Consider the following 17,782-nt stretch of genomic DNA (forward strand, 5'->3'; position numbering starts at 1 on the left):
GGTCATCTGGAGAAAAATTTGGTTGTCAGTAGCCAAGATCAGTTTGGTTGTAACACTGAATCCTGCCTCTCCCACTGCCTTGATTCTGATCAAAAGGTTTAAAATATTTTAAAAGCAAGCCAGGCACCAGAGACTCATTTCTATAATACAAGCTATTCAAGAGGCCAACATGTGAGAATCATAGTTCAAAGCTAGTCCAGACAGGAAAATCCATGAGACTTTTATCTCCAATTAACTACCCCAAAGCCAGAAGTAGAAGCGTGGCTCAAGTAGTGGAGCACCAGCCTTGGGTGAGAAAGCTAAGGGACAGTGTCCAGGCCTTGAGTTCAATACCCAGTACTGGCACCAAAAAACTATTTAAAAAGAAAAGTATTTTATTACAAAATAGGACCTATTAGTGAATAGGTTTAACTATTTTATTGATTATTAATAGGTTTTAACTAATCTGTTACCTGTAGACTAGTAGGGAGGCAATTAAGAAGCAGTTTCAGTACCTGTACTTCAGTATTTACATGTTGGAGGCCAGAAGGGGCAGGACTGAAGTTCTCAGAATCCTTGTCTGCCCTGCCCCCTTGATTTTTCTAAGTATAGTTTCTAGGGAATCATCCAAGCCCCTTCTCCAGCTCATGCTCTAAGCTGCATCAGGAACTAGCCAAAGATAATACAAGAAGATTAAATTCCATTATTGGAGCCAATGGGCAGGTCTCCTCTACCTGCATGGAGGCTAGCCCAGATGGGATGGCAGGAAAGTTCTATGCAGAGGAACTGTATTGGAGCTGAGGGATAGAGAGTGGGCGGGAATCTGGTTGGAGACAGAAGACTCAAGGCATTTAGGAAGCAGAGCATCAGCTCTGTGATGGGGGGCAGGGACATGGGGACAATTGTGTTGTCCCTGGTCCTTGTGTGGATTCAGGGAGGCCCGAAAGAGACCAGGGTGAAGGTAAAGTTTACCATGTCTAATCCACGCCGCAGGACAAACAGTATTTTTCTTCTTAGAACTTTCTCATCTGAGCCCACATCTCTTTTTCCAATGTGTACCACTGTTCTTGTACTCCTATTCAAAAAAAAAAAAAAAGGAAGAGGAAGAAAACAAGAAAGGAAGATCAGAAGGAAAAATAGAAAAGAGTCCTAGTTAGGCCCAGAAGAGAAGGAAGAGAGGAGGAAGGAAAAGAGAAAGGAAGGAAGGAAGGAAGGAAGGGACAAACGGAAAATAGAACAAAGTCTTAGCCAAGTCCAATGACTGGCTGCCTTTAACTAAGTCTGCAGGCTGGAGAGACTTTTTATCCTCTGCAAGTTAATGCAAACTGTTAGGAAGATAAATAAATGACAGAGCTGCCGATGGACTGTTGGGCTCAAAGCAGGGACATTTGTCTCACTTTAGAAGAAGGACCTGGAGGGCTCAGCCCCATCGACTCGTTCATTGTGCTGTTATCTGCCAGAGAGGTGGTGACACCACAGCAATTAAGACAAACTTTAGTCTGTAAGATCCTGCCTGCAATCTTGGGGCTTCAAAACAAGACAAATGATACCACCAAAAGAGGAAACAAAGTCCTTTTCAGATCGTGTCCAAAGTCACAGCCAATATTTGTAGTTGTTCAGCAGAAAATTTGTCATTAAGAGGCCTGATTCTGCTAGCTTCCCTTGCCTTATGTTATAAACCTTTTCAGGGGTGACTGCCAGCCCAGGCTGTCTCTGGACCTTTACTAGACCTCACCCCTGAACAGCCAAAACCTCATCCTGCTTGCCCCCTACTTTCCTAGCATCTCTGGTGGATCAGGGAACTAATATTTGCCAAAGCCAAGGGCTGACAAAGCCACCAAATGCCATGGTAATTCAGCCCATGGCTGAGTAGACTTCCCTTGTGTCCTGAGGCCCCAGATGGACCAGGCTTAGGGCTCCTATCCTAAGCTGTTTATTAGTTCTACTTGCCTGAACCTCTCTGTAGACCTTTCTGTCCTTTTAGCTCCAAACTCTACCACCACACCTGTTTCATTGCCCTTTTTCACAGAACCTGGAGCTGACATTGGCCTCAGCCTCCCTCCCCTATGTCTCACACCTCTTCCTGGGTCCAGCTAGACAAAATGAAAACATTCGATTCCCTCTATATGGAGGCTGGGCCTGGTCCAAGTCCAGGCCTGAGGGTGCCCATGGCTTCTGGGATGGAGTCAGGATCCTGACTGGACTGCTTTGAGTCCAAAATGCTGGCCCTCTTTTTTCCCCCCATCCAGCTCCTATTCCTTCTGACTTGCTGAATCCTGAAATGGGGCTCTTGGTCTTCTTTCCCAAAGCCTAGCCCTGCACCCTTCCTTCTCCCAGACCGAGAACATAGACTTTTCATTCTAAAAGGTCAGGCATAGCTAAAGGATGGCTCTCCAAGGAGGTGACTCCGAGCAGCCATGAGGTAGGTAGGAGAGCATCTAGCAGGGTCATTGTGGCCTTGTCTGGGCTCCGTAATTCCATGTGGAAGTGGCCATCCACACTCTTCTGACCATCTAGTGTGATGGGAGGAGGCCTACATGCCTGCCATCATCCTAAGATTCCATTTTTAAGTTACATGTTGGCCATCAACACGGAGTATGCAGAGATCTGGAAGCATAAGATCTGAGTGTATTCAGTGCCAACGTGGTCCTCAGCCTTTAGGCAGGGTACCCTCAGCTTCCCTACCAGCTTACTCCATCCTCACACCGGCTTCACCATCCTCCAACTGTGTTGGGTCTCAAGCCAGGGGCTCCGGCAGTTGTCATAGGGCCTGTGTCTAAGCACATATGTGTTAGGAGGGTCCTAGCTTTCCTCTGGATCCTCAAACACTGGTGATCTGTATATTGCATTTCTCAGGTAGGAACACCACAGGCAGAAGCAGGAAGAGGAAGGGGGCTGAGTACTGAGGATTCCTGGCCTCTGAGCCAGGCTCCCTTGCAGTGTGACCCAGGGGCTCCACCGGCCCCCACTCAAATCCCAGGAATGCTCCCCACCCAGCCTAAGAGGTCTAAAGCCATAGCCAGGGAAGGGGCCTTGTCTCCAAAAGGCTTTATCAGGTATGTGGGTGTCACAAAGGGCCAGAGTGGGAGGCCAGAGGAGGCCAGTGACAAGCCCTGGGAAAGAGAAGTTGCTCTGAGGGCTCAGGTCAGAGGGTTCTATCCTCTGATCCACTCCCCCTTGTATGTCTGGGTTCCCTTTCCCTATGTCAGCCTAGGGCCTGGTCCTAGAGACAGAGGTAAGCTTTGAGGGATTTGGTCTGTACCTGGAGAAGCAAATAAAACAGCTGCCAAGTGCAAGTGCCCTTGAGAGGAAGGACAGGAAGTATAGGAATGAGCCACAGACCGGGTAGCATAGGTGGGGCAGAATTTCTGCCTGCAGTGTTGTAGGTCTGGGTCCTCCTCTGAGGGCAAAGGCAGTGTGGCTTTTGGCTGCCAAAGGGGTAAAAGGAATGACTATGCCTCAACAGGCCAAAGAGGGCCCTGCATCCAGCCAGAAGGATCTTTGCAGGAGAACCCCTCAGGAGCCATGAGCGCTTCACCTTCCTGATTCTAAATAAGGGGAACTTGTATATGAGGGGGCTGCTCCAAAGAAGCATGAGTTATATTTGGGGTGCTATGGGCTCCAAAATCCTTGAAACTGCGAATGAAGCTGCGCGTGTCTACATGTATGAGCGTACAAACTTATCCCAAGCTGGAGCCTCACAGGAGTCCGTAACGCAAAATGTGGGAACACAAGGCCTGGGAGGAGCTGGAGGACTCGAGTTCTTGCACTGACAAGGAGAGGAAACAGTGACTCAGATGGGGGTTTGTCTGAGGCCACATTGAAGCTGGGCTTCCAGCGTCTGGCCAGATCCACTTTTGGTGGTTAGATGTTCCTGCTATGGTCCTGAGGTGGGAAATGTGCCTGCAAGGCCTAGAAGTAACATGGACGTCAGCTGTGTAAGAGCAGACTGTAACTGGGTGCTGGTGGCTCACACCTGTAATCCTAGCTACTTAGGAGGCTGAGATCTGAGGATCAGGGTTCAAAGCCAGCCTGGGCGAGAAAGGCCGTGAGACTCTTATCTCCAATAAACAACCAGAAAACTGGAAGTGGCGCTGTGGATCCAGTGGTAGAGTGCTAGCCTTGAGCTGAAAAGCTGAGGGATAGCGCCCAGGCCCAGAGTTCAAGCCCCACAACTGACAAAAAAAAGTAAAGAAAAGAAGAAAAAAGAAAGAGCAGACTGTAGAGTCAGTCACACAGGCCGCTGCTGGGTCTTCAGTGTGGGCACCGAGTGACTTGGAAGCCTGTGGAGGTTCTGGGCAGGTCAAGGAAAGTTGTGCCTTCTGTTTTAACAGGCTCTTTAGCTGTCCTGTGGAGGGTGGCCTGCAAGGACAGGATGGCAGTAAGAACTTTCCCAATGGTCTGATGAGAGGTGGTGGTGGCCTAGACCACTATGGGGAAGGGAAGAACTAATGCTTTGTAAAGGGAAAGACAATATGACTTCCCGGGGTCTGGATGTGGGGTGAGAAAAAGGAGTCGGGGGTATAGTAATAGGACTCGACTCTAGGGCTTAGGTTTTCACCCCCAGAATGGGGAGGGGGGAGGACCAGGGAGAAAGACAGAGACACACACAGAGACATATAGAGAATGTGAGTCAAGGTCAAGTCCCACTCTTCCATGGACACGGAGAAAGAGATGGAAAAGCAGTGGGGGGGGGGGGGGAGATGGATATAGGGAGGGATCACAGTTTGCTTGTAGACATGCTGAAATGCCACTTAGACTTTCAAATAGAAACCAGTCTCTGAGCCTCCGTCCCTTGAAAGGTCATCTGAGATGGTCATGAGTGGCCCAAGGAAAGAAGTTTGCTGGGTGTGGGCGTCATGGCCAGTGAATGGGCATCTTGTGGCAGAGATGTTAGAAGCAAGGTGGGGTTAGGGGTGGGCTGACTCCTCCCAATTCTTTGGGTTTCTTTCTTAGTCTCTAAGCTTCTTCTCTGGCCAGCCCCACCAGACCTGCAGTAGAGCTGGTGTCACCTCTGGGCCCGAGGCTGAGGACAGTGCAGGGCCCAGGCTGCATGGCTATGACCTCATCACATTTCTCTCGAACACAGTCAGAGGAACGTGGGCCCATGGGGCAAACTCTAGTTCAGAAAGGGGACTACTCTGAGGTCTAAGATCTGAGCTCTGGTTCTGGCTCGTCTATTCCTTGGTTCATATCTGTACTTTGATTTCTCATCTGTCCAGTGAACCTCATCATCAAACACAGGGCCTTGCAGGTGCCTGGATGGCAGGCCTGGTCTTACACATCCTTCCCAAGTGGCGGCCCCGCCTGCCCCTCATCTAGAAGGGGAGGTAACAAACTCCCTGGACAATAGAGTCCCAAAAGAGTAATACTTTTATTCCCATCAGTGCTGCTGAAGGGCTTGACCTTTACAAGGAAGTGTTAGATAAACAAGGGGTGTGAGGCCACGGGAGTCTCCGTTCTCACTGTCTCCAGACCAGGGCTGAGGGCTTGCCTGGAGGGGCTGGCCCTTCGAGGGCTTTTCTCAGGTAGGGCCATCTCAGACAGGAGCAGGAGGCTGGGCCAGCAAAGCTCTTCTGAAGCAGGCAACAAAGAGGAGCCCCATGTGGGCTGCTTCTTAGCAAGTGGTCCTGAGTGGTCAGCGCCCCACGGAGGCTTCCCGGGGCCCCTGCTGGCTCCGTCTCTCCTCCAGTGCCCGGCACACCCACATGGACACCACGGCTGCATTTCCATCGTTGAACTGCACGATGAACGGGTGGCCCTGCAGGGAAGAAGAGTAGATGTGAGACCAGTCTCTACATGTCATATGGAAGAAAACAACCCATGGTTTGCTGGCAGCCTACAGCTGATGTCTTTCTTTCCTTCTTTCTCTTGCCTGTTTGTGTGCCAGGCCTGGGGCTTGAACTCAGGGCCTGGGTGCCGTTTCTGAGCTTTTCTGCTCAAGGCTACCATTCTACCACTTTGAGCTACAGCCCCATTTCTGACTTTTTGGTAGTTAATTGAAAATAAGAATCTGCCCGGGCTGGTTTGAACCACAATCCTAAGTAGTTAGGATGACAGGATTGAGCCACTGGTACCTGGCTCTGATTTCTTTTCTTTTCTTTCTTTTTCTCCCTAACACAGTATGATAAGGAAGGCGGCTTTCAGTTCCATTTCTCAGCCTAGGTAACTGGGGCCCACGGTGGGACAGTAAGCTGCCCGGGTCTGGAGCTCTTCCCATCATGCATCTGCTCCCTGCTCTGCAAGGCTTGAGGGTGCGTCTGTCTTCACTCCATGTTCTTGCTGGCTCTTCTTCGGCTCTGCATCACTTCTCAGATACTCGGTTAAGGCCCACCCCCTGTGTGGCCAGCTTTCCAGTCTGTTGCTGCCTAGGGACCAAACATTCATCCTGCCAGATGCTTTGTGAATCCCTTTTTGTTTTTTTTTCTTCTATGGGTTCCCTGTAAATAAATCCCAGCCTGCAACTGGAGGGAAGGGAAAATGGGCCAAGAGAAGGACGATGGGAAGAGGCATGCTTTGGCACATGTGGACCATTCAAGGCTGCGAAGTTGACTTTGGAGGGGGCCAATTCTGTTTCTACACGGCCTGTCTTTGAGAGTAACCTATTTAGCCCACAGACAGGCCAGGCTATATTTAGTAGCAAGATATACACCTGCAATCTAAGAGCCACCTGGGAGTTCTCAGCAAGGGAAGAAGAAAGCCGTGACAGCCACAGGGCCACCCTGGCTACAGGTGGCAGGCAAAAGGAAGACTGGTGAAGTATTCTTTTCCTTCTCCCTAAGTGGCTTCTTGCCTAAGGAATTTATATCCGCTGGTGTTCTGGTCTACTAAACATGTTGTAGCCAGCAGAGAGACAACAGACCCAGAAAGCCACAGTGGATGAGCAGAGAACAGGGAGATGAGGACTTCCTGTGGCAGCCCCCAGCTTCTGTTCTTGCCCTGCTTCTGACTGTGACTCCCTCTTATTCTCTTCTTTCTAAGCCCCTCTTGGGACCCATTCCCGATCCCAGACAGGGATTTCAGGGGCTGTTTCCTAAAACACCTGGCCATGATCTGCAGCTGGGCAAATAGCCAGGCCCTGGGAATGTGCTCAACGCCCCGTACTGCAGGCAATAACCTTACATTCTCTCCAGCACAGCCAGGAGGAATATGGCCATGGTGCTCCAATCCCAGCAATGGCAGGAGCTGCAGAGGGCCAGGCTGGGGTAGGGAAAGGGGGCTGCACAGTTTGCATGGACCTCAGGTGAGACTGAGATGTCTCTGGGGACAAGACAAAAAAGGCCAGGAGTTTGCAGCCTGGGCTGTGTCCCCTCACAGTCCTCCAATTCAGGTAAGGGACATTGTCCTGAGGAGCAAGAGCATGGATCTAGCTCAGAGGAGCTGAGAAGCTCAGTTCTGAGGGTGCCTGGACACCTGGTACAGATTCCCAAGGTCATGGTACAGCCAAGCTTGGAGCCCAGCTGAGCGTGTCCTGTGACTTGCTCTTGGCATTCTGTAGGGACTCTGTCAAGCCCCAAGGAAGCAGAGGCTGGGAGGGGCTAGGGGAGATGGGTGGCATAGGCCTGGGTGGGGGCTAAGGCCTTCATATGTTCTCTTCCCCCATATATGCCTACTGTCTGCCTGCCTTCTCTGATGTCTGCCTGGACAGGAGATCTTTCTTGAAGTCCAAGTGTCCACACTTCTTCTCCCTGAGGCTCAGGAAAGGTGACCTTGTGCCCTCCTGGAGTATGAAGGGAGAAGCTGTGCTTAAGCACCATGGGCCCCTCCCACATCCCCAAGCCTGGGGTAATTCAGTGTCACTTTCGCCAGAATGCCCAGTGACTTTGGAGCCATATGCTCTATCTCTGTTTGGAAACACGCAGAGTGGAACGGCAGGAGGGGAATGGAGGCAACACAGGCATTCCTCCACCTTTACAGGAAGGGCTGATGGTAGTTAGGAGGCAAAGAATTCTGCCCAGGCTGCTGGACCTCTCCTGTCTCCCTTGGCTGGGAGCTGTCTCCCCTCTCCTGGATGTGGCTGACAATGTGCAGTGTCCTCGATGCTTTATACCACCCTGCCCAAAGTGACTTTGTCTCTGGTCACTGCCATGTGGTTCAGGATGGATGCCTGTGGAACAGAGAACCTGGGAGACAGGAAGACAGACAGACAGCATGCCCACAGCTCTGTCTGCAGAGCCTGGTAGAGTGAGTACCACGTGAGGGCTGCAGTGACTGCTGGCCTCCTGAACCAGTTTGAGAGCATGCTCATTTCCTGCGCTCTCACAGGGACAACTGCAACAATTCATCCAGCGTGGCTCCAACTGTTTGGGCTCGCAGACTTCGTCACAGAGGATGGAGACAGAATAAAGGCAAAGAGGCAGGACAGGCTCGAAGTGGGACATGGCACAAGTGGGATAAACCAACCATCAGAGACAGCCACTAAAGCCGCAGAGAAGCATGAAGTGGGTACTGGAAGCTAGGTGATAGTGGCTCACGCCTATAATCCTAGCCATTCAGAAGGCTGAGATCTGAGGATCATGGTTTAAAGCCAGCCTGGGCAGGAAAGTCTAAAAGCTGGAAGTGGGGCTGCTACCCAAGGGGTAGAGCACTAGCCTTGAGCAAAAAGCTCAGGGACAGCGCCCAAGTCCTGAGTTCAAGCTCCAGTACAATCACACACACACACACACACACACACACACACACACACACACACACACACACACACACACAAGAGGGCACTGGTGATACTTCAGTATGCCATAAAACATGTGGCTATCCAATATGTCCCCAGCCTGGCTGCTGTGTCTGGCTCCGGCTGGAGCTGGATACTCCATCTCTAATACTCTACTGCTGATAGCCTGAATTCTGGCTTGTGTAACTGCAAGGAGATGCCTTCCTGAAGGAAAGCCTGGAGTCTGCAGGCCTCTTGGTTTGGAAGGCTAGAGGTCAGGAGGAGTTCATGTGGTAGTCTCTGTCCAGTTGCCACAGTTCAGTGATCACTCAGTGACACATCACTATCTGTCATTAGTGGGGCTCAAAGTTTCATCCTAAATAGGAATTTGCCAATTTGTGGTCTCTCATACATTCATTTTTCTTCATATAATGTCCTTAAAGAACATCATGTTCTTTAACATCATGCATTTGAACTGCCAAGTAAACCTTTCCTGTGACATGGCAGGCCCTCATGGTGCCCCTGGCATGGTAGAGTGCTCTGTATGCTGTGCCCACACCTCCTTACCACACACTCGCTGTGGTTAGGCCTTGCTGGATACTCACTTGAACCTTCCCCAGCTCCCCAATTTTATTATTTTACTTATTTTGTGTGCAGATGTTGGGACGTCAACTCCCTTACCTTTTGTTGCTTAAGGCTGGTGCTCTACTACTTGAGCCACAGCTGTATTTCCAGCTTTTTGCTGGTTAGAGATAAGAGCCTCATGGATTTTGAAGCATGAGCCTTACATCTCAGCCTCCTGAGTAGTAAGGACTACAGATGTGAACCATTGGTGTCAACCAGAGCTTCCTCTCCACGCCCAGCCCCCAATCTGGGGGCTTGAACTCAGGGCCTGGGTGCTATTCTTCACATTTCAGACTTCTGGGAGCTAGGATTATAGGCATGAGCCACTGGTGCTCGATAAAGCTCCCCAATTTTATAGACAAAGGAAAGTAAGGTTCAAGGAAACCTTATGATGCAGGGGAAGGCCACAGGGCTAGAAAGTAACAGAGGTTAAAGTTTAAACCCAGGATGCTATTCCACTGAGAAACATCATGCCATCTGCCACCTGCCACCTGCTTGTGTTCCCCAAAGTCAACTTCCCCCCACTTGTGACTTCCCTTTCCTCTGTGAATACTCAGTACCTACTATTCAATTAACAAAATTAAAGTGGAAGAAAGAGGTATACTTGTGTCCTTGCTCTTCAGATTTTTATGTGTCTGGTACTGCTAATTATTTAATACTCAGCAATTCTAGTAAGCCTTATTATCCTCATTTGACAGATGAGGAAACTAAAGCTGTCCATAGGGCTTATTCTGGCATCACACTGCCTTTTCAACTCAATTCAGGGCAGAAGGGCAGTCTGGCTGATCCCACCCCTAGAGCAGGAGCCAGGATTCTGGCTGATGGCACCAGCTTCCCTGACCACAGGGCGACAGAGAGAATCTGGGAGGCAGAAAGAACAATTAGAAGCGGGGCTCCCACTACAATGCCACCATCATTGGAGCCCTTCTTTATTTGGGGGGGGTCTGGGGGGTCTGGTCGTGGGGCCTGAACTCTGGGCCTGGGCGCTGTCCCTCAGCTCTTCAGCTCAAGGCGAGCGCTCTACCACTTGAGCTACAGCGCCACTTCCGGCTTTTTCTACTTATGTGGTGCTGAGGAATCAAACCCAGGGCCTCATGCAATTGAGGCACCTTCCCAGCTGCTTAAGCACTAATTTTTAAAACAAAACATAAAGAAGTCTGTATTAACAAGTCTGTTATTGATTTACTGTGGTTTGCAAGGGAATGTTGATGAAGATTAAGTGTATGGGAGCCTGAAATGTGTTTTCTGTGGTGGTGTTGCAGGTCACATGCAGGGTGAATGACTGACACATGTTTTATCTGGTTACAAATAAGCCTTATGAAGCCCAGTCTGATTCACTGTGGACGAGGGCAGACACTTAGTTATAAGCTTTGTCTCTGAGTTTCCAGGAGACTTGATTTGATTCAGCTCAATTTACTACAGAGGTGCCCAGAGTACCAGTGTGCCTGGACCTCCTAAACCTGGCCTTGGAGTTCTAGGTCTTCCTTTGGTACATCCACAACTATTTGGCTTCCTTAGACAATAAAAGAACCCCAAATAGGCTAAGGAAGGCACAGCACCCAGACCTTGAGTTTAAGCCCCAGTACCAGCACACACAAAAAAGGGGAAGAAATATCAAAAACTCAACAAATTAAAATGCACCCCAATGTTTAATTCAAGGCAGAATGATCATATTGCTTCCAACTTGGCATTTATACAAAACATCAAGCAGTGTATTTCTTACTGAGAGTTACTTTGAAATCTAGAATCATTTTACAATGCACTGGTCACTTACATTTATTCAATCCAATTTTCTTGTACTTAAGACTAATTCTAGCAAGCATTATTTCAGTAAATACAAAAGAAATAGCCAATAGAAAAAGGAGGAAAAGGGCTCTTTTGAGGGAAGAAAAAGGTAAGATAAGAAATGATATATATCAACACACTACACAACAGAATTGGAACACATGTGCTAATATCAGGAGACACTATAAGACATTAAAATATCTGTAATAATGTTCAAAGGAATTTTCTTAAAAAGCTAAATTCTGATGCATGTAGCCTATTTATGAGCACAGAGGAGTGTTTATTTAGGAAAACCTCTTTTTTGTGTGTGTATGTTGATAACCAGGGCTTGAAGGACCTCTTACTTTCACTTGGCTTTTCTGTTCAAAACTGGTATTCCTTCATTTGAGCTATAACTCCACTTCTGGTTTTTTGGTAGTTAATTGGAGATGAATCTCATGGACTTTCCTGAAATGTGGTCCTCAGATCTCAGATTCCTGAGTAGCCAGGATTATAGGTATGAACCTCTAGTGCCTGGCTAAGAAGATCTCTTAATTGTAGTCCCCCTCTTCAAGTTTTGATTTTATCTAGGATTTGCTTCAGTTATAACTACCATGGGTAGCTTCAGAATAACTTCTGTGGACTGGGAAGGTGGCTCAGTGGTAGAATGCTTGCCTCCCATGCATGAGGCCATGGGTTTAATTCCTCAGCACCACATAAACAGAAAAGGCCAGAAGTGGCATTGTGGCTCAAGTGGTAGAGTAGTAGCCTTGAGTTGAAGAACTCAGGGACAGCGCCCAGCCTAGAGTTCAAGCCCCATGACTGGCCAAAAAATAAAAAAATAAAAATGAAATAGCAAATAATTTTTTTAAAAAGGAGTAACTTCCATGAAGTAACTCATTCACTAATACTGAATTAAAGATGTGCTATTATACAAGTTTTCAAACACTAATTCATTCAAACACGAATTCATCCATTCCTTCATTTGTCCTACAGGGGTTAAATTTGGGGACTTGCACTTATGGGGCTGGTGCTTTACCACTTGAGCCATGTCTTTGGCTTGGCTTTTTGATGGTTATTTTGGAGATGGGGACTCATGGATTTTTCTGCCTAGGCTAGTCTCCAACCATGATCCTCAGCCTTCTGAGTACCTAAGATTACAGATGTGAGCCACTGTTGCCCAACTGGAATGCCAACCTTCCACCCAGGAAAAGCTCTGTTCACTGGCAAGCGCTGTGATGCCACAAGCAGACACGCCTGCTTCCTCTAACTCAGCAAAGAAATATGGGGCCACATAGGGACCAAGTTTATCTTGGCTTCCTTTGCAGAGTTTGATTACTTGTAAGATTTATGGCCTAAGTGGAAGGGGAGGGAAATCCAAGAAATATCTGGATGAGTAGATTTATAATCTCATCTTGTCTTTATAATAACATTAGGAATGACATCCTATGACATAATCTTGGAATGACTGCAGGGCAGCTAGCTCAGAAACTCTGTGGGAAGTTTTATATTTTGGCTTTGGAACATTTGGTGGTGGCAAGGTCAGGTAGGAAAGGACCAGGGAAATGAGCCAGAGAGACAGAGAGTGAGTGTCAGCTGCTTTAATTTTCTGTGTCAACTCTGAAAATTAGATAAACAATGACAAACCAGGCTTTTAAATGAACTTGTCACTTCTAGTTTTCTTGATAGAGGGTAACATTTTTCAAGTCCTAGGAGTCCTAAAGACAGATTTAACCCCTGAGAGGCTTACCTAAGTGTTTGAAAGTCCTTGTGTCTGAAAACAAAGGATTTACTCTATACTTCCTTTTTTTTCTTTTTTGGTCGGTCTTGGGGCCTGAACACTGGGCCTAGGCACTGTCCCTCAGATCTTCAGCTCAAGACTACCGCTCTACCACTTGAGCCATAGCTCATTTCCAGCTTTTTCTGCTTATGTGGTGCTGAGGAATTGAACCCAGGGCCTCATGCACGCAAGGCAAGCACTCTACCACTGAGCCACCTTCCCAACCATATACTTCTTTTTTTTTTTCACTCTAAATCTTTTTTTTTAGTAAGTATTTTTATTGTGAAAATACTGTACGGAGGGGTTACAATCACATGAGCAAGGTAATGAGTACATTTCTTATCCAACCATACACTTTTTAAAATTAAAAACTATCTTTTAAATTTACATACTCTTCTCACAACAATTAAGTAGACTGCTTAAGCCATATGGTCCAGCCTCTTGAAGGATCTCAGCTACATTGTTTTTTCTTTTCTTTCTGTCACCTTTTGCTGCCCAGACCAACCTGACCATTTATCACGGTTCTTCTCATGTACTAAGGATTCAATCAAGGTCCGAGGCACAACAGAGAAGCTTCTCCCATTGAATTTCAAGCCAAGTGCTTTTGCTCTGTGTGTGTGTGTATGTGTGTGTGTGTGTGAGAGAGAGAGAGAGAGAGAGAGAAAACTCAAGACTTTGTGCTCACTAAGCAGATACTCAACCTCCCTCCAGTCCTTTGAAGTTATTTTTGGGATAGGGTCTTGTGTTTTTGGCCTACGCCAGACTCCTATCCCACATAGCTGGGATGAAAGGTACACACCACTACTGGCTGAGATGAGAGTCTGGCTAACTTTTTAGCTCAGGCTGGTCTTGAACTTCAGTACTCTAACTCTCTCCTGAGTAACTGGGATTATAGGTATGAGGTTCAACACTGACTGGAACTGCCTTAATTTTACATGCTCTGTGCTGTTGAGTCTACACTGCAGCTATGGCATACTCCCTGGTGCAGAGGGGGAAGACCAGTGAATCTTTCTACCCTTACTAACTTTGTTATAGGGTATTTATTCAATAACCCAGGCTCAGTATTTTAATTAGGAGAAAGAAGTGTTCACAGATAGCAGCGTCTGATCAAGATATTCACTCCGCAGAATGTCTTGAGTCCTTTTTGGTACTGGTTATTTTAATTTTAATTTTTTTTGTCATGGGGCTTGAACTCTGGGCTTGGGTGCTGTCCTTCAGCTCTTCAGCTCAAGGCAAGTGCTCTACCATTTGAACCACAGCCCCACTTCTGGTTTTCTGGTGGTTTATTGGAGATAAGAGTTTCATGGCCTTCTCTGCCCGGGCTGACTTTGAATGGTAATTCTCAGATCTCAGCCTCCTGGGTAGCTAGGATTACAGGTATGAGCCACTGGCACCCCGCTATTTTAATTTTTTAATAAAGTTTTGTGCCAGTACTTGGGCTTGAATGCAGGGCCTAGACATTGTCTATTAGCTTTTTTTCTCAAGGCTGGAGCTCTACCACTTCAGCCACAGCACTACTTCTGGCTTTTTGGTGGTGAACTAAAGATAAAGAATCACAGGGACTTGCCTTCTGGGTTGCTTTAAACTGAAATACTCAGATCTGGGCCTCCTGATCATGGCTCAAAGCCAGCCTAGGCAGGAAAATCTCTTAAATTCTTATCTCTAATTAAATACCAAAAAGCCAGAAGTGGAGCTGTGGGTCAAGTGGCAGAGCACTAGCCTGGAGCAGAAAAGCTTAGGGACAGACCCTGGCCCTGAGTTCAAGCCTCAGGACCAGAACAAAAAAACTCTAGTAGCCCCAGACCTTTCACAAGGAGACTGGAAGTCCCAGGAGCAAGGCCTGTGCTTATGACCACCTAAGGTCTAAGTTCTGTAAAATCCATCATTCTCAATTCTCAAGGAAATTTATACACCTGACACAGGCTCAATGCTAAATGTGTCCCACTTGGATAGTTTTTTTTTCCTGTTTGTTTTTTAATGTGATGGGCTGGTTTTATGTCAGCACACAGGTAGCAAAATGGACCTCTGCTCTGCATATATCAAAGATTCTCCCCTCTTGGGGCCAGTCCCATCCCTGAGCCTGTGGCTTGAAGACCCAACTTGCTTCCTATGCAATACAGGGCCCAGCCAAGTTCTCCTGGGCTCAGAATTCCATGTTACAAAACCACAAAATAAAAAAAAGGAATCCCAACTGTTGCACTCATGAACAGCCCACAGACAAGACCGCAGTGCCCTCAGACAGCATTTCAAATACAGTTTATTAGTGTGTGATATGAAAAGGGTATTTTTATTGCATGATATAATGCAATGGGACCTTGGGCGCTCTGTGCAAAGACCTCACACTCAGAAGTGTAATGAACCCGTAGTCCCAAAAACATTATACTGTACATTAACCTATCATTAATGGCACATTAGGGCTAGGGGCATTGCACGCTTGCTGGTCAGGGCTCCATCAGGACAGTGTTGAGAAAACCACAGTCTTCCCAGGCTTAAAACAAATAGAGAAAATAAATATTCCTGATGTCTACAGGCAGCTTTAAAGGAAGTTCAATCCCAGCTCTGCCCTGCAATTTCCAAGCCTGCATTTTTTTTTTTTTTGGAAAGAAAGGAAGATACACAACAAACAAAGGGAAAAGGAAATGGCTGTCTTGTCTTTTACCCCCAGCTATTGGCTAAGCAACCTCAAAACTGGCTGGACAAGGCCGAGAGCACATGGCACCTTGGTTGTTGGATGTGCATCTTCTTGCTTTCTAGATGGCAAGTCAAGGCTCAGAAAGACAGTGAAGACAACATATCCCCCAGAAACACACAGTTTTACAAAAGAAAAAGTACAACTGGCCCAAAAGCATGAAAAATCTTTTATCCTTAGACTTAATAAAAGAAAGGCAAATTAAACAACTAATAAGATAGTTTTACCACTGGGACAGATCAAATTCACAAAGATTAAAGTTTGATCATCTATTATCAGAAGAGATGGAGAAAAATTGGCATTCTCACATTTATTATACAAAAAATGTATCTATATAGTGTGTTGATAATAAAAATCTAGAAATGGCTAAAGTGTTAATATAATGGGGTCATGGTTAAGTATTTATGGCAGAGCCACATTTTGGGATACCAAGCAGTCAGGACAAGGGAGTCCTTTACAGGATGAACTCAATAAAAAACCAAAGTGCAAAATAAAAGTAATGAAAGATTCTAGGATCTACCAGCTATGGACAAGCATGCTTGTCCCTGGACAGCAGGGCTGGGGATCTAAGCAGCTAGAAGATGGGGAACTTAGTGCATATTCTTCTGTGCTAACTGAATCTCAGCCATATTTTGGAAACTTAGTTTATAAGCTAAACAATAACGAAGACAGGAATAAGCATTTTGTAGGAACCTACAGTTTTCTACCTCACATGTTAAGTGATTTACATACTTGATCTTGTTGAAGCTTTCACAGAAAGAGAAACAGTGTGGTGGTCACTATTGTCCCTATCAAAAAGTAGGAACTCAAGTTTTAATACACTTGGGTGATCTTGCCCACCTACCCTCATAAAGAAATAAGGTAGGGGTGTGTGTGTGTGTGTGTGTGTGTGTGTGGCTTAAGCTCAAGGCTTAGGCACTGTCCCTTAGCTTTTTACCTCAAGGCTGGTGCTATACCATTTGAGCCACACCTCTACTTCTGGCTTTTTAAATTTTTATTTATGTTTTTGTTGGTTGAGGGGATTGAACTTGGGGTCTAGGCGCTGTCCTTGAGCTTTCTTCACTCAAGGCTAATGCTCTACCACTTTGAGCCACAGAACCACTTGCAGTTTTCTGATGGTTAATTGGAGATAAGCATCTCATGGACTTTCCTGCCTGGGCTGGCTTTGAACCCCAATCCTCAGATCTCAGCTTCCTGAATAGCTAGGGTTACAAGCATGAGCCATTAATGCCCGGCTCACTTCTGGCTTTTTTGTTGGCTAATTGGAGATAAAAGTCTCATGGACTTTCCTACCTCAGTTGGATTTAAACTGTGATCCTTAGATCTCAGGCTCATGGGTACTTAAGATTACTGGTGTGAGCCACCAGCACCTGGCTTGACATAGATTATTTGTAAAATAGAATTATTTCCAAACTTGATATAGCAATGGCTACCTTCCGGAGCAAAATCTGGGCCATCTGGTAGTGACCAGAAGGTGCATGTGTTAGGGGGTGGGGCAGGGAAAGGCAAGTCTAAACACTAATGTTGGCTGAAGTTGGATTCGATTTCTTTCTGGAAACATCTTCTTTTCCTATCATGTAGAGGAGAGAATCTAGGGACTTAGGGATAAACACTGTTTAAGTAAATAATGTTTGGCAATTAGGGCTCAAACACATAAAGGGAAGTTTTCTCTAATTAAATATCAACCAACTTCAAAGGCAACGTAGGCACAACCTGAAGGAGAGGATGCAAGGCAAGTACTCCAAGGGCCCTTACAGTTTAGGAAAGCATAAGCAGTTTCCTCACCTGCCATCTTCCCAACAGGAGTTGGAGCAACAGATTTTGAAGCAACATTTTAAAATGCTAGGTTTTATTTGTCCTAGGGTCTGGCGGCATCCACGGTAATTAAAATGTTGATTAGTAAACAGTTTAAATATATGACAGACAATGCAGTTAAAGCCTACAGTTAGGTCAATATGTGATTTAGATTTGCCATTTAAGAAATCTCATTTAAATTTTGCATACATTAATCACTACCATACTTCAAGGTTCTGATATCCACCTGACTACAATATTAAAATAAAACTTGCTGCCCCAGGGAAATCCTACTTATTCTTAATTGTTTCAAGGCTTTGATGGGCTTTTAATCTAAGATTAATTTATGCAATTTTAAATAACTCTTCTTATGATTAATAAGCTTGAAAATTAAAAGGAGTCGAAAGCAATTATAATGAGCATTTGGTCATAACCTCATTAGAAGAAGGAGTGAAGGATACAGCTCTGGAATTCTTACAAGACTACAATTTAAGGTTACTTT

At 46.4% G+C, this 17,782-nt stretch overlaps 1 protein-coding gene across 2 annotated transcripts in view; it reads right to left on the reverse strand.

Annotated features, from left to right (window-relative positions):
* Positions 1 to 5,334: 5,334 nt before the first annotated feature.
* Map2k5 (mitogen-activated protein kinase kinase 5) overlaps positions 5,335 to 17,782 on the reverse strand; it is a 271,209-nt gene continuing 258,761 nt past the window's right edge. For both annotated transcript variants that reach the window (XM_042687833.1, XM_042687834.1), the window contains one exon: positions 5,335 to 5,740. In XM_042687833.1, the coding sequence (XP_042543767.1) occupies positions 5,618 to 5,740 (123 nt within the window). In that variant the 3' untranslated portion in view covers positions 5,335 to 5,617. The remainder of the gene's footprint in view (positions 5,741 to 17,782) is intronic.

This window comes from Dipodomys spectabilis, unplaced genomic scaffold (assembly GCF_019054845.1).
Source record: "Dipodomys spectabilis isolate Male_0828 unplaced genomic scaffold, ASM1905484v1 ptg000108l, whole genome shotgun sequence".
Lineage (NCBI taxonomy): Eukaryota > Metazoa > Chordata > Mammalia > Rodentia > Heteromyidae > Dipodomys > Dipodomys spectabilis.